Source organism: Sitodiplosis mosellana, unplaced genomic scaffold (assembly GCF_009176505.1).
Source record: "Sitodiplosis mosellana isolate CC-2019 unplaced genomic scaffold, AAFC_SMos_1.0 Smas_scaffold_6167, whole genome shotgun sequence".
Classification (NCBI taxonomy): domain Eukaryota; kingdom Metazoa; phylum Arthropoda; class Insecta; order Diptera; family Cecidomyiidae; genus Sitodiplosis; species Sitodiplosis mosellana.
The window spans coordinates 4,798,756-4,819,989 of NW_022601408.1; the positions used below are offsets into that span (position 1 = coordinate 4,798,756).

Sequence of the window (21,234 nt, forward strand, 5' to 3'; positions counted from 1 at the left end):
TCTCAATTTGACAGCATCTATGACAAAAGTTCTAATTTTGGGGTTTGTTTGAGATGAACCCATTTCTCTTGAAGATGAGAACAAACCCGAGAATAACTTGTTCGAAGATTTACTTGGTTCTCATGATTTTTAAATTATAAATTGTTTGTGTTAGCATTTATAAAAGAATTAAAACTGTTTTCTAATTTTCTGTACAAATTACAAAACATTGTGAGACTGTTTTTAAAACACCATTAACACACGTTTGGAACGCAACCTAAACTGAATACAATGACAGGTCACAAAATGCCGCTACACCAACACACAGATGCATGAAGACGCTCTCGTTATATTGATCACAGTATTGGCAAACATTTATTTCTTTTTTTGAGTAAAAACTTGTAAAATTCTTGACAAATTCCAGTCAAAGCATAAACAATCTGCTGAAAATCAATTAAACTTCAACGACTAGATTATACATATAGTGAAATTCAGTTGCGATTATAATGGCAGCGCAAATTGCTGGAGTGTTTGAGCCAGTGCTTCAGCAAAAGGTTACTGAAAGCAAAATTTTGGTAGTCGGTGCTGGCGGAATTGGTTGTGAAGTATTGAAGAATCTTGTAATGTCTGGATTTTCCGACATTGAAATCGTAAGTATAAAACATTTGAAGCTTACAAAATTTCGACTAAAATTACAAATTTTCTGCATACAGATTGATTTGGATACAATTGATGTCAGCAATTTGAATCGACAGTTCTTGTTCCATAAGGAGCACGTTGGCAAGTCAAAAGCTGAAGTGGCGCGAGAAAGTGCTTTAGCTTTTAATCCAAATGTTCAAATTAAAGCATATCACGACAGCATTACCACGTGAGCAATAAATTTTTTTAAAAATCATTTTTCGCCTATTTCCATCCATACAACAGACTCTAAATATTGATTCGAATGATGGTTGATTCAATGCTGAGGTACTTTTAAATTCGTTCGATTGACTGAAGTGCCACTGATGACTAAGTGTCTCCATTCCAAGTGTCACTTCTCAATAATTAACGATTTCAACTTCTCATTAGACAAATAAATAACTCATTTTTATTTAAACAATCATATTCTGAAGCAACATCGTTGTTGGTACACATAGTCAGTGCAAATTAATTTTATTTTTTTTTATATTCGGTTAAGAACAAATTATGGCGTCGGCTTTTTTCAAAAGTTCAATTTGGTGTTGAATGCATTGGACAATCGCCAGGCTCGTAATCATGTAAACCGTATGTGTTTGACGGCCAACGTTCCGCTCATTGAAAGTGGCACAGCTGGCTACGATGGTCAAGTGGAGTTAATCAAAAAAGGTAAAACGCAGTGCTATGAATGCACACCAAAGCAAGCTCAAAAATCGTTCCCCGGTTGCACCATTCGAAACACGCCATCAGAGCCGATTCATTGCATTGTTTGGGCAAAACATTTGTTCAAGTAAGTTATGAATAAAATTTGCAACATTTTTCAAAACATACTGATGGTTTTTCGACAATCAATAGTCAACTCTTCGGCGAACATAACGAAGATGAAGACGTCGCACCTGATCGAGAAGATCCCGAAGCAGCTGGTGAAGCTGCAGGAGCTACAGCATTGGCAAATGAATCGAAAAATGATGTAATTTTTGCAATAACATTTATACATTACTTCTTTCCGACGGAATAAAATTAATTCTAAGCAATCATTGCAATTTTGTAATATAGGGAAATGTTGAGCGTATTAGCACTCGTCAATGGGCCCAAGATACAAAATACGATGTCGAAAAGATTTTCAACAAATTATTTTATGAAGATATTAAATATTTGCTGAGCATGTCTGATTTGTGGAAGAAGCGTACACCACCAACACCATTGAAATACGGTGATTTCGATGATGATGTCAATTCATCAACTGAATTTAACTTAACGGGAAGTATTCGTGAGCAAAAGGTGTGGACGTTACGTGAATGTCAAAGTGTTTTCGCAACCAGTTTGGCTGAACTAGAGAAGGAGTTCTCGAAGTTGGCAGTTGATGATCATTTGGTGTGGGACAAGGATGATAAAGCAGCCATGGATTTTGTGGCCTCTTGCGCAAATGTGCGAGCAAAAATATTCAATATACCACAAAAAAGTCGCTTTGAAATTAAATGTAAGATCAATCATCTCCAAGGATCATTCCATTCTTCTTATTCGGACTATAAATTTCAAGTTATGCTCGTTTTTTTCGTACTTTATTTTAGCAATGGCTGGCAATATTATTCCCGCGATTGCCACCACAAATGCAATCACCGCTGGTATCGTTGTTATGCGTGCATTCAACGTTCTTCAGCAGCAATATGAGCTGTGTCAATCGGTTTATGTTCGTTTACGTTTGAATCCACGAAATCAAATATTCGTGCCAGACCGCGGTAAGTGTAGTGAAAGAATTGATTTAAAAAAAAAATATTTTTGGTAACTATTAATGCATTTAATAAATTTACCCACAGAATTGATGGCACCAAATCCAAAGTGTATTGTGTGTTCTGACAAACCGCAAGTTGTTGTGAAAATCGATACGAATCGTGTTTCTATCAAACAGTTCCGAGATGAAGTCCTGGTAAAATCATTGAATATGATTGAACCGGATGTTATAACCGAAGGAAAAGGTTTGGTGCTGATTTCCTCGGAAGAAGGGGAAACGGATTGCAACAACAGCAAAAAGCTATCCGAATTGGACGTAGTGGATGGTTGCATTCTAAAAGTTGACGATTTTGTTCAACAATATGAGCTGACCGTCATCATTGCTCACAAGGAAGTCGAACGTGATGACGATTTGTTTGAAATTTTAGCCGATCCTGATTCTCTCAAAGCAGAAGCTCAAGCCGAGAAAAAAGAAGAAGAAACTCCAAAAGAACAAGATAATGGTGAACCGAAAGCAAAAAAAGCTCGTCATGAACCAAAAGAAGATAGTGACGATGACTTATGCATTGTTGAAGATAATGAAAATGATGCAAATCGCCCAACTACATCTGCTGCTGGATCAGCTGATCAAAATTCACAATCAAAACAGCGAATAATATCGTCGTCATCTACAGCAGTGGAAAAAACAACAAAAACAACTACAACATCCATTGATGATGACGATGACATATGCATTTTGGAAGACGAAAATCAAAAAGATGCACCAAGCACTTCATCTGAAAACCGTAACAAACGTCCCCGCGTAGAGAAAAAGAAAGAGGATGACGATTTCATCGTCATTGACAGTGATTAAAATGTTCCATCAAAGTAACTACACATAGGGAGTGGTTGAGTTTTTTGGTCTCCACACAAATTTTGTCCGAAAAAATAAATTTTATTTCAGATATCTTAATTTTGGATTATTTTTACGAAAAAAAAACCATTGTACCAAAAATCTCAATCATTCTTCCCTGTGTGTACGGAAATAATCCTTCAAATCGTTACTATTTTTCAAACATATAAAAATGTAACTTGAAACACACAAAAAGAAATAAAAAAAATCTTCTATTCATATATATATGATGTTATAACAACATCGTTGACACTTTCCAATTGAAATCTATTCTCAAAATGACTACATCTTCAAAGTCCGGGTAATAGGTAAGAAGTCGTCAAACTAGCGTTAGCTTTGCAATCGAACTCTAACGGTTTCCAATAATGTAATTGTTGAACAATCGATATAAACTACGAAAATGTCAAATAAAAGAGAAAACAACGGCATAAGCCACAATATTGTAGTTATGTTTGAGTGTTTTGCATCATTACTTTCATTGTAATTTTTTTTTTTTTGGAAAAATTGGTTTTGTTTTTTCGGGTGAATAATTTTGTGTTTATTCCAAAGTATTCTAAAAACATTATTTGAAATTGCGTCCTCAAACGAATTCCATTTTTTCTGTTCCAACGTGCGCTTTATCGCCTTAAAATTTACCATAAAGTTATGTTCTTTGTTGTAGTATTTCTAAACATCTGGTCCCTCTTTTAGTCATTCTTTTTCATTTAGATTCTTTTTCTTGTCATTCAATTGTTTTATTGCATTGCATAACAAGTTTCTAATAAATAATAAATCAAATATAAATGAATAAACCAGAGAGTGTATTTTCGCTGTTCAGCAGGCCTGAGCTGAATTCGCCTACTCAGATGCCTGAAGCGATATTTTATTTAATGCACTCACGGTTAAAAATGATCATAGCTAGCTGAGAATCATCTTAGTATAATTGATAAACAGTATAGATCTTTACTAGCAATGAAAATGTTGCACCGTAAATGCGTTAAAATTTAGTCTCAGGGGCCAACAAATTCAGCTCAGGTCTACTCAGTAGTAAATATGCACTCTCTCGAGTAAACACAACGTTCTGGGAATAAATAGCAGAATTTTCCTATATCCGTTTTGTTTGTCGGATACATCGGGGTAGCTTATTTACTTGATTGAATCGGCAAAATTTTCATACAAACTATGACGGTTGTTGCACTTTATAGGTGTGCCGTGTGCTTCATTTCAACTGTGTAATGTTCAGTTCTTTCAATTTCAATGCATTTCAGCGGTGTTTGCGCCTAGAATAAGATCTTATTTGTCAAACTACTTGCATTGCCAAATTTTAACTAATCATTTTTATTTAATTCAAACGGAAATTGTGTCTATAATTTGCAAATAAAATGCAAACGTCTATTTGCAAAACTTTATTTTCTATTTCGATTTCTATCGATGTACTTGAGAAAATATATAATTTTTTTTTGATAGAAAACATGAATCATCTCTTTTTGGTAAGAAATACGTAGGTTGCTGCTTAAGTTTCTGGCCTAACCTAGTTCTAGTGTTTTCCGAAGCAAAACTTTGGGTCAGTCAAAAAGTTTGACCTTTTTTAAGCTAAGTTTCCTCAGACGTCAACTGTTGATTCACTACGGATCGTGGTGTTTTATGAGCTTGAATATTTCAATTTGATGAAAAAATAGAATTTTTCCGCAAACATTTTAGTGCAATGATTTTTTCCGATTTTTGAGAGGGACTAACTCAACAAGAGTGCCGTGATAGCCTCAAATTCGCTTTGGGTGATAAAACTCGGTCCATTCCAAGTATTTAGAGGTGATATAACGATTTTAAATGTTGACGAAGCTCACTCAAAAATGAGTCCGCAGGAAAGTCGTAAAATATCAGCTGTAACGCCGGAACACATTGATGCTGTGCGAAACCTTAAGGTGGAATATTCTCATACGACTTATAGTGAGATTGGGGCATCCTTTGGCATTAGTATGACATGCATGAGGTCAATATTACATGTGGTTTTAGTGACGTAAATGCCTTTCACATGTCAAAACCTCCAAATATGTTTTCAACCAAAAAAAAGAGTTTTGGACAAAAATAGGCCTACAAACTCTCAATAATGCAATTTTGATAGGCTGAAAAACCCTCAATCGTCACTAGAGATTACAAAATTATCATTTATGAGTATAGCATGTCATCCCAGAAGGTTTTAGTGATAGTATCGTGTTTGAAAATAACAGAAAATTTTCCTTATTTCTGAAAAAACAGACGATTTTCGCAAATTGCAATGCTTCGTTCTGGGAAAAAATGATTTACATGACTGTTATTATACTTTGGAATTGTAGTGCCATGAATTCTGAATAAAGCGGACATTTTTGGAATGAAAATATTCAGAAAATGGGCCAAAAACTGGGAACTATCTGTCACTTCATGAATTTTCACCTTTTGACATGCCTTCATTCAATCGAATATTTGCAGGCCCAAAATATAAAATAATGGTTTCGTTAGCCAGAAATTATTAAATTGAGGATAAACGAAGTTTTTTAGGTGGTTAACAACAGAATAATCAATTTTTCCCATATCGAAAAATGAAGTTTATTGTTGAAATTTACGATTTTTCCAGGTATCCCTTGGAAAGGAGGCTTAGACACACCCAGTAATGTAAAACAATCCCTGCTATAGTGTTTTTTAGCCTAAAAAATGTCAACATTTCCGATGGAATCGTCAGATTGCATCTGAAAACACTAGAAATAGGTTAGGCCAGAAACTTATGCAGCAACCCTCGTATTATTGATAACAATTGTTTTTTTTTCTTTTCTGTATAACTTAAATAATACACACCTTTAACGTTATTACAAAAATTAAGATTTTCTTTTTGTCGCCTATGTGTTCTAAAGGATGTATTCATTTGTGTTTTTTTGTCTTTCAAAATTTGCGTGTTTGATGTACAGCACTGCATAATTTATGTTTAATGTAACTTTATGAATTGATTGCAAGAAAATGTTTCATGTCGTAGAAATAAAGCAACAAAAACATAAGTAATGGAAATGCATAGTGCTTTGAGATAGAATTAACCTCGTCTACTTTGAGAGTATCTTCATTGCAAACATAGTTCGGACCAATTTTTACCTTGGTCCTACAGTTCATTAATAATGAACTATATGGGGAGAAATGCTTCACAATTTTCGTTTTGTTTACCTTACTATTTATAATTCATATTTACAAACATATAGATTTTTGTTGTTATTTTTGTTTTCTTTTCTTTTTTTTTATTCAAATTTTAACCTTTTGTTCTTCATTCTACTAGAAAAGGCACTTTTCTTCTAAATACTTGTGTTTTTTTTCTGGGTGACTTTGTATGTTCTGTTTTGTTTCATGTTCTTATGGTGCAATAACTAGTGTTTAAGGTTGGTGGTTTGCATGATGACAACACTCTTTTGGTAAATCGACTGATTCAAATGAGATTTGTTGTTGTTGTTGTTGTTGTTGTTGTTGTTGTAACATTTAACAATAATATACATTATTCCGTTGACCTTTTCATGGTTTGCAATACATATTTTATGTACACATTTTTGCAGTTGATTTTACAATGTCTTCAAATCAATGTAATGTTTTCTTGCGTTCTCTAACGCGTTTTTAGATTTGTTACCTATAGCATAATGACAACAGTATGTATGTGTTAATTTGTAGTCAATGGCTGGCTTTTCGTTCTAAGATGTGTATGAAACTAAGTGTTACTCGAAAGAATTCCTCCTCCTGCGATGATCTTTGATGTCATTATTCGTTTATTGAGCCTATTGATTTGGTTTTTGACAACGACGACGCTTTGGCACACCATGTGGAGTAGAATTTATGCTCTTATCACCTGCAAACGTGTTGTATACCAATTTTCTCATATCGGGAGAGTTTCGTTTTCTGTGCGGTGTTATCGATCGTGTTGAATTCCAGTCGATTTGTGTCAGTGATCCGTATCGATAGAAAATTTTCAAATCGATATTACGATTTGTGCTCGTCAAAATTGTTGTATCATTTTTCGAAAAACCGTACAGATTATCTTCGCCATCGCTGTCATCGTCTAGATAATCAAATTGCTCGCCAATGTACGCTTGCGGTTTGTCGATGACAGTCTTCTGATATATGACAGGATCTCCTAAACTGGTAGAGATCACATGTTGACAGGAGGAATCTGTAACGCAATGTAGCAACAAAACAATGAAAAAAGGTGACATTTTAGTTCATGTTCAAATATTCAATCTATGTTATCGATATCGATGACATTTTCTCTGTCCGCTCAATACAATAAAAATATTTAATAAAAATAAAACGCACCCTCTTGATTACTATGATCGATGAATTTTTCGTTATTATTGTCAATGTCATCCAATTTCCCATGATCGATGAATCTTCCATTCAGATCATTTGTGATGGAGCTGTTTGATTCAATGCTTATTGAGTGGGTACACTGATCTGATACTTCGGATGTGCCACCGATTCCACTTGAACTTTTACTATATCCTAACTCACTCGTAGTGCTTTCCACTAATGAATCTGTGCTGGCAACTGATACGCACTTTGGATTCGATCGTCCACTTCGTTTTTTCTGAATGTAAAATCATTGTAACATAACGTATTAACGCAAAACATTCTCGATTTTCTCCAATTTCATAATAATGTAATAAATATGGAGGAATCTACATACCCGTGCTGGTCCGGTCCGTCCATCAGCAAGGCTTGATGCAGAACGCTGCTTCTGTCTCGGTTCCGTGTTCGTTGTAAATAAAATGTTGCTTGTTGAGTCGATTTTCGAGAAGCTAAGCCAATCATGTACGAGTATTTCCTGTGATATTAAATGATGCAATCAATTTGCGTTCATCTCAAAATAATCTCGTTTACTGTGAACACTTACCGATAGCTTGATTCTTTTTTCAGGTGATACTGTCAAAAGTCGTCGAATCAGGTCTTTGACCGAATCACTGAGCGATATCCATCGTTCATTATGGGAATTGATTTGCCCACTTTTTATACGACTTATAATTTTGTCCTTGCTGATTTGGCTGTTGTCATCGATATCGTTGTGCCGACGGAATGGCATGCTGTCACACAACAATGCATATAAAATGACACCCAACGACCACAAATCACAAGATTCAGTATATTTTTTGTTTGACAGAATTTCGGGAGCTGCATAGTCCAGCGTATAGCAGTCGCCTTCCATTTCTTTGTCTTCATCGTTTATTTTGCAGGCGAAGCCAAAGTCCAAAATTTTGATGTTTGATCTGCTCGTATTTTCACTGGTGAACCTAATATTTTCCAGTTTCAAATCTCGGTGCGCAATGTTATGTGAGTGCATGTGTGTGACAGCGTGTAGAATTTCCTTGAAAATACCACGAACTTCAAATTCATCCAATGGCTGTTCCCGAGCGTACTTGAAAAGCTCCTTACCGGCAAGCCATTCAGTAATGATATAAGTGAATGCGTCATCTTCTATCACTTCAACAATACTGACGATATTCGGGTGTCCATGGCATAGTTTCAGTGCATCAATTTCAGCGGCCACATTTTGATTTTTGCGCAAAATTTTCACCGCATACTCTTTATCCGTATTGTTGTTGATACATTTCATACATATTGAGAAGGAACCATCACCGATAGGTTGATCACTTTCAAATGTGTATTTCTTAAAAAATGACCCATTCTGTGGAACCAATACAAAATCAATCGTTATATATGTGTCTCAGTCTCTGAATTAAAAATTTAATCGTGAATTCAGAACTATTATACTATACCTTTTGATTGTAATCAATGACTTCTTCAATGCTTGGCTTCGGATCCAAATTTGTCAAGTCTTGATGGTCAAGAAGATCGGGCGCAACAAACGAAAAACCTTAGTTTGTGAGAAAAAAAATTGAATATGTAAATCAATATCTTTTCACTTTACAGTTATTCCACTCTTTTATTCATACCTCTGAACAAGCGTTCGTAATTGGGAGGTGGCTTGCATGGCTGATCAACTACAGGCATTTTGGTAAAGTCGTCACTGAAATTGCTTGTATCCAACCGATGTTGGATATTTGGTTTGAATGGAGCATTGATTTCCTTTTTCGCCAGTTTCACCCAATCAATTCCTTTGAAGAAGCGATGAGCCTTGATCTCATCTGGTCCTGTTGGCCCAGTACCTACAGACAAAGTTGATCAGTAATTAAATTGCATTTATACCGAAAAGAAAATCCTTGGGAATTCTGATCTACTACAGCAGTCATTTCGTGCGAATAGCCAGAGCTACGTTGACACCTCTTACACTCGAAATTAAAGAGCGCAGATGTGTTGCGTGACTGAAATGGTCTTTGGTGATATATAGGAGTGGGAGTGCGAATAGGAAATTTCTTGCCAATTTTTGCTCATTCCGATCACTGACTGGTTCCGTTTGATAGCCAATTAGTGTGCGTAGATATATAATTTACAAGTCAACTTACCGAGACGCTTTGATGGTTCCTTGTTCAACAATCTTGTTATCAGATCACTAGCGGCCTCGCGAATGATCTCAGGCATTGGAGGACTTGCTTTAAGGATTCTCTTCGATATTTCGTTTTGCTTATTTGGATCGCCGTCAATGGTGAAAGGTGATGCGCCGGTCAATAGCTCATAACAAAGTACTCCAACAGACCACCAGTCGACACTAACATCATGTCCATTTTTACCACCGCGCACCACTTCAGGAGCCATGTACTCCATTGTGCCGCAAAAACTATACGATCTGCCATTTGATTCTTTGGTGAGCTCTTTCGATAGCCCGAAATCGGTGACGACTATGTGGCCATCGGAATCAAGTAAAATATTTTCTAATTTTATATCCCTGTAGATAATCCCTAATTTGTGAAGTTGTTCAATTGCTATCACAATTTCGGCTATGAAAATTTGCACTTCCTCTTCCGTAAAGTGATCGCGCTTATATAGATGAGTGAACAGTTCACCACCACTCACATAATCTGTAATTAAAACCGAAAATACCATAAAATCGTATTTGAACATATGCAGATTTGTGTCATTCACAGATTAACGCATTAATCATTGAATAGAACCTACCTAATACTAAGTAGAGTTTCGATTCGGTTTGAAAGGCGTAATGCATTGACACCAGAAACGGACTTCGTCCTATTGCTTCAAGCACCTGTACGAGTAAAGTAATTTTTCCATTGTGGCATTCTTATAATTTCCTTCTAAATATTGCGATGGATATATTAGTTTACCTGACGCTCCGTTTTCGTATGCTCAGCAGTTTTTACTTTTTGTACTATTGCTGATTTCTTCAAGATTTTCATGGCATACAGCTGGCCATCATCTTTGCCACCTTTCTTTCGCACAAGGAAGACAATTCCATAGGCTAAATTAGTACGAAAATAGCATAAAAAAAATTAAGACAACTTCAAATGCGGACAAAAATCTATCTGCTCTACCAGTGGATTTTAGTTTTGGAACATTATTCTATTTTTTTAAAGGTGAAAATATTTTCACAATAAATAAATAATTCTTTCTGTATATTTACCTCCTGTTCCCAAAACTTGGATGAGCTCAAAGTGTGACAAATTGACTTTATCACTTTCGCGCAGATTTGCTGCAAATAAAATTAATCTAAAATATTAGCAATGGTGTGCAATGCATAGTTGCAATCTTTCTTAGCCTAAATTTATACAAATAGGTCATTTTCAATGCCGTTATAAGTAATTTTCTTTGACGCATTGTTGTTGTTCTCTAGCATTTCATTTGCGAATTCACGCGTGAAAGGTTTTCCATCTTCTTGAAAAACGACTTTTACTTTACGTTTGCATAATATAAATGAAAATAAGTGAAACAACAACAGATCTGTAAGTATGGGATATTCCATGTCATTGTATATGTGTGAAACATATCGCAGAAATGAGATTTTGTTTCGATTTATCGAAGAGTGAGCAGTGATAGTAAATTTTCGTTTCCGATTAACACGCTGCTTGTAATATGTTCTGCGCATTATTACGAGAATAAAAAGAGTAAGAAAAAAGAATTGTGAGTTATGCCGTTAAATTACGCACTCCGTTCCACGTGCCATAGACTAAAGTTTTGGAAATTGGCAACTACCAAAATTAAATTCACAATAAAAATCTCAAACCCAGAATATGATGGAATGGATGATTAAAATAATCATTCAGATCGAGTCATGGGTGTGATATAGTGGCAATGCCGGTTTATTTTAGCCACTGTCCTAAGGTATATGTAAACATTGTGTTGCTTCAACATATGATACACCACTGATTTTCATACAAACTATGATTCAATGTATTCAGTCGTATGTAGGTCAAATGTAAACCAATACGTTGAAGACACTCTCATACTTTAGTTGTGTATACGTACACACATTCACACGTACACATACAAGCTCACACAGACAACTTGGTTTGTGAACGAATTAAAATGGAGAGGAAAGAAAAATCAACGATTTACACATACACTGCGACACACTCGCTCACTTACTCGTAAACCGACATGTAAGATGAGAAAAGGAGGAAAAGGTAGTGCGTTCCCGTTGCGGCAACGCTAATGAAAAATAATTTAAATTCATTTTCGAGTACGGTACATTTAGAGGAATTCTCTTTTCATTCGAATCGGAGTTCGCGTACAGACAAGAATGTACAGTTATCTCTTCGACCATTCCAAGACAATGAAAGCAAAGGTGTCGTGTGTTTAATTGTTATGTTGTAATGAACAATTTAATGGCGAAATTCTCAAATTGAAACAATTGTATTAAACACAGCGAATAAGATTATTCGGAAGGTATTGCATACTTTGAATAGAATAAAGATTTGATTGAGGAATGTGCTTAAAATGGACATGCAAGCAAGAATGAGGCATTTATTGACTATTTCCAATACTCCTTCACAATATTGTCTACGAAATGGTTCCCTCGACATTTGTCCAACATTTTATTGTGACAATTCGTAACTGCATCAAACGCATTCCATGTTCAAATATAACATGATTGTTCACCGAGTCGTGAAAAACCTTCGATTTAGATGTGACAAATCTTTCAAAAGTAATAGCACTAAATTGATGATTGCTTTGTTTACCTTGCGGCCGGATTGTTGATGCTTGTTCGATCTCTTTAGCAAGCGCTTCGCTGCTTGTAATCTTTTCATTGGACTTATTGCTACGTGTGTGTGTATGTTTGTTATCCGCTATTGAACTGCTGACTTGGTCACTTTTTTTACCACGATACCCTTGATGGTTGTGATTGCCACCTTTGTGGCCCTTTCTAGATTCGTATCTGTAGATCCACACAGATTGATTGGTTAATTGAAAATAAAATTTTCTCTTTAAAAGTATCCGGTCTTGACTGATTGCTTACCTCTCTTCATCGTCTTCTTCCTCTTCATTTGCTCCATCATCGTCATCTGTGATGTCAACAATTTCATCTGAAGCCCGTTTGCTATGCTGTCCGTTGCTTTTTGTCATAGATAAACTTCCTGTGAGGACGAAGTAGTTAAAATGGTTCTTTCTTGAAATAATCAACCAAACTCTAAGACATTTCTGTTTATTTTACCGTCGTTAGCCTGGTTGTGCGCATTGTTTGGGCTTGTTGTGTCTTCGTCATCATCATCTTCATCGGATATTACGATTGTATGTTGAACTGCATTCGAACTGCTTTCGACTTGGTTCCGATACGTACGGTTACGAGAGCTCTGTTTGCTCTGTTTGCTTTTGCTTTCACCGGTTGAGCTCATATTTTCGCGATCATAGTTTGATAGGTAATGGTCGTAATTTCTGTTGTTCGTGCTGATATCGCGCGAAATTTCAAGTAATTCCATCGGCCTATTTAGATAATTTGAATCGCCATTGGTTTGCTGTGCGGTCGCCATGTTCCGTGGCGGTTGATTTCGGTAGTGTTGAATCCATTCGTTTTGTAAATTTCGATTCGATTTTGTTGATTCGCATATATTTTCTTCGAAAAAACCACTCTCATGATCATGTTTTTTCTTAACTCCCATTTTTAGCATTTTCGCAATTTTAACGAAAACAAACACGTTCGTTTTTTTTTTTTTAGTTTAACAAGTTTCCAATTGTCGGCTTTTTGTGCGATATTGTTCCAACATTTAAAAGTAATTCCCGAAATAGATGAAAAATAATTTGAATACTATTTCAAATTGATCAGCACAAAAGACCATAGATTCACTTCAGAACAAAAGTATTAAATATATTGGAGAAAATAAAAGGGGTAAAAAAAAACAGAACGCGATTATTGTTTGTGTTGATCTGATCTTAAACGAAAACAAAACCAAAAATGGATCAGACCACTTATCACAACATCGTTACACTGTAGTGGAATTTAGGTGCCGTTATTCAACATTGTTTCCTTTTCCTCACTTTTTTACTGAAATGTTTCTGTGTTGGAATTGTTTCTTTTTTCACTTTTATTTGGCCGCGTACACAATTTTTTGAATACTACTGATGTTTCCACTGCAAGAGTACATTGCGCTTTCAATTGTTCTGGATCGGCTTTAATCGATCGGTGCTAGATAAACACTACCTGTAAAAAAGATATCATTTGATTAGTAAGCTAATTAATTAATACTATGTATTATTCGAAAATTTGTTATTTTCAAACATTTCTGTACGAAAAAACAAAGAATATTTTGGCGTTGGAATGCAAGAACTGACTGGACCTGTGTTTCGTTTTCGATCGGTGTATGTAGTGTTGATAGAAAAAATTGAAATTCAAGGCGCATCGCATTGCGTGTGATACAAATTGAAGTCAACAGAGTAACGCAAACTGTTGTAAACGCCACTCGAGCAGACACATAGCTGAATTTTACACTCACAGCCGCAGTGACAATCACACAAACAGACGTTCAACTCATATTTAGGATACGACACAAGTAAACATTACGTTTTTACTATGCGCTGCAATTTACATACACACATTGAAGTCATATTATTTCATATTTTGCTTGATTTGAGACTTTTTCACAGTTTCTGCTTCGGTAAACTATTAATCTATTCATTCGTTACGTAAATACGTTTTTCATTTATATATCAAAGATAATTTAAATTGCTGAACGCTTCCGATCGGTCAAAGCATCGGTGCAATCAATGCAATCCACTTTCACTTGATGCCAAATTGCATAGGATAGGACACAAATGAACAAAGACTGACACTGATATACCACTGACAAGATGGTTGAAAACGAAATACGTTCGATGATATGGACTACGGACACTTTTGGCAATGGCACATGTTTCAAGTCAATGTTTAGAGTCGACTTTTGAATTTCATGTTGTGAAACAAAGTTCAGAGCACACAGAAATTGGCCAGCTTGTGGCAGTCAATCGAAGTTGAACGAAATGAACACACATTTCACATACGAAAAAAAAAAATTCGTATGATTGCTACTATTTACGACTAATGTGTCGCGCTCGCCCTACGGAGAAGAGAAAAACTGCTTATAAAAGTGCTGTGGTACACTTAATGCGTTGTCTTAATGTGGTGTACGGTTGTTGCGCTCATGTAACAGTATAATTCATAATCACATTTTCTTGTATTTTGCTTTCATTTCTTTGCTCATCGCACACACGAAAACTGAACAATCGTGCACGTCTTCGTCTCATTATCGCAATCCTCTGCCTCTCTTTCTCTCGCTCTCTCTCTCTCTTTCTCTCTCTCTGTCTCTGCCGTCTCAATGTTCTATGTGAGCTTCTGTGTCTGTCTCTTTGTGATTTCGTTTTCTATGTACAAAATTGACGATACTTGGGTTTGCTTGAATTTGTTCAAAGCTTCTAAAAACACATGTACACCCATACTCATACGATCAAATTAGCTAAATGCGTTCATTCGTAAACATATGATGAATGATTATTTTTCTTTTAATTTTGCGCCATGAATCTTTTTCGATATCACTCGTTCGAACAATGCACCGACAATTTTTAAGCTGAATACCACACGAGCGTTTAGCTCGTGTGATTTTATCACTGTATTTGTCACAAATATGATCACGGCGACACACTTTTTTCCCGTTTTGAGCAAAAGAAATTAATGTGTTGAACGAAAAAAGGGAATGTTGGCTCAATGATGAGCTAAAATTACTTACAATGCGATTTCATAAAACGAATCAAGTAATTTTCAACTTTCCTGTCTTACGAGTTCTGAGGTAGAGTGCAGAAATACACACAAAATATTCACATCTGTCAATGAATCTTATTCTGATTCTAATTTCGAATGAAATATTGACAATTCTCTGCTTTCGAAATGATAAACCGTAGACTGACATGCAGATTGTGTACATAGGATCGATTTGAAGTTTCACTCTCACACAAACGTATTTTTGCTATACAACCCGTCACAATGCCACACAGCCTCCAACACACACGCATACACTAACACACACGTACACACATGCACACATACTCATGCTCCCTGTCTCACACAATTGTCTCAAAATCATAAACAATTCGCATTAACTGTAATCAAATTAATATTTGTACGAAAAGAATGAATTCAAATTATTACAAAATATGCTGCTCAAGCACTTTTTTGGCCTTTATTGAACGAAGGTGACGATTTTTGTGGAAAATCGAAATGATGTGGTGTTTGTATGAGACCGAGCGACTAATTGTACTTTTCATTTGTATTGGTGTACTTTTTGACGTTGACGTTGTCGTGGCAAAAATTTTCTGTCCGTATGACATGCTACACTTACAGACGAACAAATACTTTCACGTGTAATTTACCAAAGACATGCTTACGTGCATCTGATTTCTCAAACGGTTCAATCAATAGAGGCCAATCGTGTATTATATATTGGTTGATTAAAATTGTATTTTGCTTGTCATTCCACTGACACTCGTCTGTGAGTGCGAGTGCGTGTGGGTGAATTTATATGTGCGAACGGTGTTTTCAAGCGATCATCTCTAAATAATACTGTTGTTGAATATTTCGCTCGATACTCACGGCAGTTTTAGGAGTACTGCTTGTTTTACAATGTAAAAAAGATAAAAGCCCATGTTTGTTATAAAAACACGACTTTATTAACGAATAGCCTCGAACATACTTTCTTCATTCTATTCGTTGCAAATCTTTGTCGATTCAAATGGTCGAAATTTTAGCTTGACAATTACACTCGTTCATAAACTGTTATATATTTTAACAAGAAACTAGATTGAAAACGCTTTTTTAACACTTCATTCCATCGATTCAAAAATGAAATCATCAAATCGGCAAACATTCGAATATTTGTATTGACACAATTATTTGAATATCGAAATTCGTTACATAGTATTTCATTGCTAAAATAATAAATCTCAAATTATTTGGTTTTAGGCCTCTGTATCAACCTAATGAAAATGAAATATGACAATGAATTTCAGTTCACACAAATGTCGTAATCGTAATGAATCGATAAAAATCGTTCCAAAGTCAATATTGTGACGAAATCAAGAGTTTTCATGTTTATAAACATATTTCGCATATCACAAAGGAATAAAGCAATGAATCACAGCAGTCAGCACATCAGAGCGATACTAAACACAAATGCATCGATTGCAGAATTGAATGAATCTTTTTGTAGCGCTTGGAACAATGGCTGAGGACAAATAATATTATGTGTGCATGAAAATCGACCAAATTCTAACAACAATGGTGTTGCAGTTGACAAATAATATATGAAATGACTTCTGACTCAAAACTTCATAAATATTTAATGTTCGAAGTTCAATAGACAAATTTATTTAATTTTCCAATTGCTAATTGAGCGGTTTTTTAGACGATAACCTAGAATCCCATGAAGATAATGCAGATGAACATTGAATTCTCAAATTCGTCGGTTCCATTGACACATTGGCATTTGTACCCAATAGCTACCGTAATGATTTATATAAGAAGTAAATATTAACCGTTTTTACTGATACTTGAAGGCATCGCAATAGCAAAATATGCATACAGTTTCTTTCTTTTCAGTTGGGATATTTTGGAATTAGATGTAAGAACCAAAATTTCTGCTTTCGTTTTTTCATAAATTTACAGAGGATAAATACCACCAATGGGTTTTTTTCTGTCTAATTTGACGTGTGATTTAAAGTAAATTTTCCGACACCGTTTGCTTTGCTTCTTTACTCGATCGTAAATATTATTGCCTAATAATGAAATAAACAGCAAGCATTATTTGCGCGATACTCACAACATGGTGAAAAATTCAACAACAATTTATGGAAAAAAATTAAAAGTCTCCAACACCAAATAAAAATATGATGCACTTCACTAAACTAAATATTTTCGGTCTCCTACAACGAGGAATAAATCAAAATTTTGTTCACTATTTCTTGTGCGATTCGCAAGAACTGTACTCATTTTTCTGGTTGATTTGTTTTGCTTTGTTTTTGTTTTGGTTTTAACATTGGATTAGTGTAATATTTTCTTTCATTTACACAAAAATGGCCGTCGCCGCTGCGATCGTTTGTATTGAAAGTCACTTACTTGGAAATGAACGGGGCGACTAAATGAATTCAGGATAAGAAGAAGAAGTGAAATCGTCGAAAAAACATTGTAAAAACAATGCATACATTTACACTCTTTCACATTTGCAACGGCTTGGGTGATGTGTTGGTTTCATGCAAACACTTTCGTCTCACTAATAACCATTTTAATATGAAGTACACACAGTCTGCGATTGGTTCGGTGTGTATCGTACACATGAATGCTCCAATTCACATACACACGCAACAGCATACGCACATACACATAGAATCAGAGCGCATATCTAAAGAAGTGTGGTGTGCGTTGCAGGTTTGACCATGTTCGCTTCATACGTCAAATTAAATGAAACAAAAAATTGCTTATGTCAGATTTTAAACAAAGACAAATAAAACAAATATGAAACATGGAAAAAGATTATATGAATTCAGCAGAACAAGATATGGTCTTGATAGTTAATTATTAGCGATTCTTTTCAACGCATTCGATATGAAATACATGGAAAACTCAAAAGGTGCATTTGTTTTGAATGCCATTTTGCGAAAACCCCTATTATACTTATTGTTCATCATTTGCAAACTCATTTTACACCGTTCTTGTGCTATCCGAAATAATATTGCTCTCGATTTCATTTCAAAAGTAAACACATCAAAATTCAAACCAGATATTTTCAAGGAGCACCTATCACTGGTTGCTTTGCAGAAGCAAATTATCCGAAAGGAATGTATTATTTTTTGAACAAAAATAACCAATACTTTTTGAAAAAATTAAATATGACTAATTTACAAGTAACATCAATTAAATCGTACCGTAAAAGAATGCCACAAAATTGGACTAAAATAATAAAGTGAACATTTTGAAGTTAAACTAACGAAATCTTTCGAATGATATTATGTTGACAACTGGAAGTGTGATGCAACAGCGACCTCACAACTCGAAATGCTCATTTTGTAACTTCTGGAATATTCCCTTTTCCAGTCATCAAAAGCTCACAACAGATGGCGTCCATACATTTTGATGAAACCAACATGCGAAACAGTTTTTTTTCATTCAAGTGAAGAGCATATCCAATGGTTTAGCTAGATGAGATCATCAGAATTTCGATTTTCAATGATATCGCAAGGTTGATTCATGTAAAAATTCCTTGAAACTTATTTCTGAACACATCCATTGTAAACGATGTAATATGAATGAATTTAACCCATTTAAGTCATGGTGTATCGAAAACGTAAAATGCCGGTTTTCCGCTTCTATAGGTTTTCAGGAATGAATACCTGAGAGATAATGAAGTAAAATGATACATCTAATCACTGCTTCTTACACATAATCGTAAATACCATTTTTTGTCTTGAACCAGGACGTCAACGAGGTATGACAGCATTCAGATGGGACAGAATTTTACACTTCCGAAATTGAGTTCAATTCTCAAACATTCTTTCGTCTTTGAAATTTTAAAAAGAATTAAAACGAGTGTTTAGTTTTCTTCGTACACTAATAGTAAATTCTACTAATAGAACTATTTACGACTGGGCCAACTAATGACCCAACTAATGTTGCACACAGAAGCAGAGGCTATATGTGATTCAAAATAATACGGATGACATGTATCAGTAGATGAAATTAACAGGATCTTCTTCCTGTTTTTATTGTCAAAGACGTTTGTTGAATATAGTTTTTGATTTGATTTTACGATTTTCCTCTTTAACAAATTGTTATTAAGAATCGCAATGTCATCTAAGTCTACATAAGAATTTTACCTGACGAATGGCACGATGATGCAGCGGTGACATCTAAAAATCGAAAATGATAAAATGGACATTCGTCTTTATTTTCATTTCATAGAACGAAGATATTGTTCTAGAAGTTATTTCACATCAAAACAAATTAGAGGCCTATTTGTGTTCTGTGATATAAAAATGAATTTTACAATAAGAAGAGGAAGAAGAAGTTCTAGGCTAAGTTTAGTTGAGGGGGAAATCACTAAAAAGTAATTTCTATTTGACAAACAATTTTTAGGTAATTCGTTGAACAAAAAGTAATTTTAAAAGTAGTTTTTCGACCAAAAATTACTTTACTTTATTCGATAAATTACTTGTCAAAAATATATTTTCTTATGAAAAAAAGTAATTTGTAATTCTTTAAAAAAAAAAATTAATAGTGGAAGTAATTTGTGAACCGAAAAAGTAATTTTTTAGAGTGATTTGCCCCTAATTTTAGTCCCTGGTGCATATTTAAAAAAAAGTGAAGTACATTTCAGATGCAATATATGTTCGCAAATTTGAGCCAGGGCATATTTTAAGCGGTAGTTCTACCGGATTCCGGTAGTTCTAAATTCTAATCCGGTAGTTCTCAACGAAAAATCCGGTTGTTGAAAATTAACATCTGTACATTTTGCTTCTAACGATGCTAAAAATGTTCAATAAAACCTAATTAAAGCCAATATTATTTGGGAGCAATATTATATCGTTCCTAATCATTTTGTGTTCAGTTTTGACGAGTATCTAAAATAATGGAGACTGCAAAAATGAACATGGGTATAAAGTGAAACGTCTGCTGGAAAGAAATCGAAACAATTTGTTTACAAAAATGATGAAATATATTTCGGAAATATTCGCCGAGTTACTGTACTGCTGTCGAACGCTTTGCAATGCTCAACGAACAAGATACGAAAAAATAATGGGATACTGGAGATCGCAATTCAGTCGGTGTCGAATTTTAATACGATGCCCATGACATTGATAATTGAATTATTGTGACAAATACAATACATTGAAAATAATGAGTGCACCAGAGAAGTGAAAAGCCAAATGTGAGTGGGTTTTAATGGGAGAAAATTTAGAATTGTAACGAAGCTCATGCTGAGCGTAGTGATCGCTCAACACGACCAAATTGACCTTAAATAGGTGTATTAAATTGCAATCTGCGTCATGGTATAAAAATCCATACATTAATTAATAAAATAGAAAATTATTGGACAAAACCAAAAGCTATTTGAATGGGTATGCCCGTGGCCAAAGCAAATTTTTCGAATACATGTGTACCCTGCCTATAATTTGCCGCTATTTCATCTTTTTTTACTTATCCGGTAGTTCCGAAAATCCCTTAACCCTCTAGTGCATGCACCCATCTTTATACGGGGAACATTTTAACGCCTGTATAACGTAAACTGTACGTCGGATCACATTTATTCAAAGGGCATTTTTGTTTTTCAAGGTGTCTTCTATAATTTTGTCCTTTACACCATTAGTCTACATCAAGCGGTTGTCGTGTTATAAACAAGAATGTGTACGAAAACGAAAATTGGACAGAATAAGTTATTCCCTTTCAAAATTAGACATATTTTCGACACTTTTAAACAATGGATTTGATTGTTCTCTGATTTATGTCAATCGCATTTCCTGACTAAACCGTGAGGAATCCACGTTTATGAATATTTTTTTCAATTATCTATGCCCAAAAATCAATCAAGTAACAGTACTCCCAGCCTTGGGAAAAATTT

At 34.9% G+C, this 21,234-nt stretch overlaps 2 protein-coding genes across 12 annotated transcripts; one reads left to right on the top strand and one right to left on the bottom strand.

Moving 5' to 3' along the window:
- Positions 1–37: 37 nt before the first annotated feature.
- Positions 38–3,500, top strand: LOC129575723 (SUMO-activating enzyme subunit 2). The gene is made up of 7 exons (XM_055459691.1): positions 38–629; positions 693–847; positions 1,157–1,444; positions 1,510–1,624; positions 1,711–2,134; positions 2,226–2,393; positions 2,472–3,500. Exons 1-7 carry the CDS (start codon positions 486–488, stop codon positions 3,236–3,238), a joined length of 2,061 nt encoding a protein of 686 aa, XP_055315666.1. The 5' UTR covers positions 38–485; the 3' UTR covers positions 3,239–3,500.
- Positions 3,501–6,478: 2,978 nt separating this feature from the next.
- LOC129575719 (ribosomal protein S6 kinase alpha-5-like) lies at positions 6,479–18,671 on the bottom strand. 11 transcript variants are annotated; one of them, XM_055459672.1, is made up of 15 exons: positions 18,397–18,530; positions 17,739–18,062; positions 12,816–13,799; positions 12,621–12,738; positions 12,343–12,539; positions 10,788–10,856; positions 10,492–10,625; positions 10,328–10,412; positions 9,718–10,230; positions 9,208–9,420; positions 9,031–9,128; positions 8,151–8,939; positions 7,944–8,081; positions 7,574–7,844; positions 6,479–7,430 (listed from the first exon to the last, which is right to left on the bottom strand). In XM_055459672.1, exons 3-15 carry the CDS (start codon positions 13,267–13,269, stop codon positions 7,039–7,041), a joined length of 3,471 nt encoding a protein of 1,156 aa, XP_055315647.1. In that variant the 5' UTR covers positions 13,270–13,799; positions 17,739–18,062; positions 18,397–18,530; the 3' UTR covers positions 6,479–7,038. The 11 variants fall into 11 exon arrangements, with proteins under 11 accessions (XP_055315647.1, XP_055315648.1, XP_055315652.1 ...); XM_055459673.1 differs by lacking the exons at positions 17,739–18,062; positions 18,397–18,530 and adding exons at positions 13,936–14,266; positions 14,427–14,744; XM_055459677.1 differs by lacking the exons at positions 17,739–18,062; positions 18,397–18,530 and adding an exon at positions 18,545–18,671.
- Positions 18,672–21,234: the final 2,563 nt, after the last annotated feature.

Bases quoted from the DNA above. Each gene is read 5' to 3' on its own strand.
- LOC129575723 (XM_055459691.1), top strand. From the start codon at position 486: ATGGCAGCGCAAATTGCTGGAGTGTTTGAGCCAGTGCTTCAGCAAAAG. The intron at 1,445-1,509 runs GTAAGTTATGAA...GACAATCAATAG, and splicing joins TGGGCAAAACATTTGTTCAA to TCAACTCTTCGGCGAACATA. The intron at 2,135-2,225 runs GTAAGATCAATC...ACTTTATTTTAG, and splicing joins AAGTCGCTTTGAAATTAAAT to CAATGGCTGGCAATATTATT.
- LOC129575719 (XM_055459677.1), bottom strand. From the start codon at position 13,269: ATGCTAAAAATGGGAGTTAAGAAAAAACATGATCATGAGAGTGGTTTT. The intron at 10,413-10,491 runs GTAAACTAATAT...TTACTCGTACAG, and splicing joins ATACGAAAACGGAGCGTCAG to GTGCTTGAAGCAATAGGACG. The intron at 8,940-9,030 runs GTATAGTATAAT...TTGGTTCCACAG, and splicing joins TCATTGATTACAATCAAAAG to AATGGGTCATTTTTTAAGAA.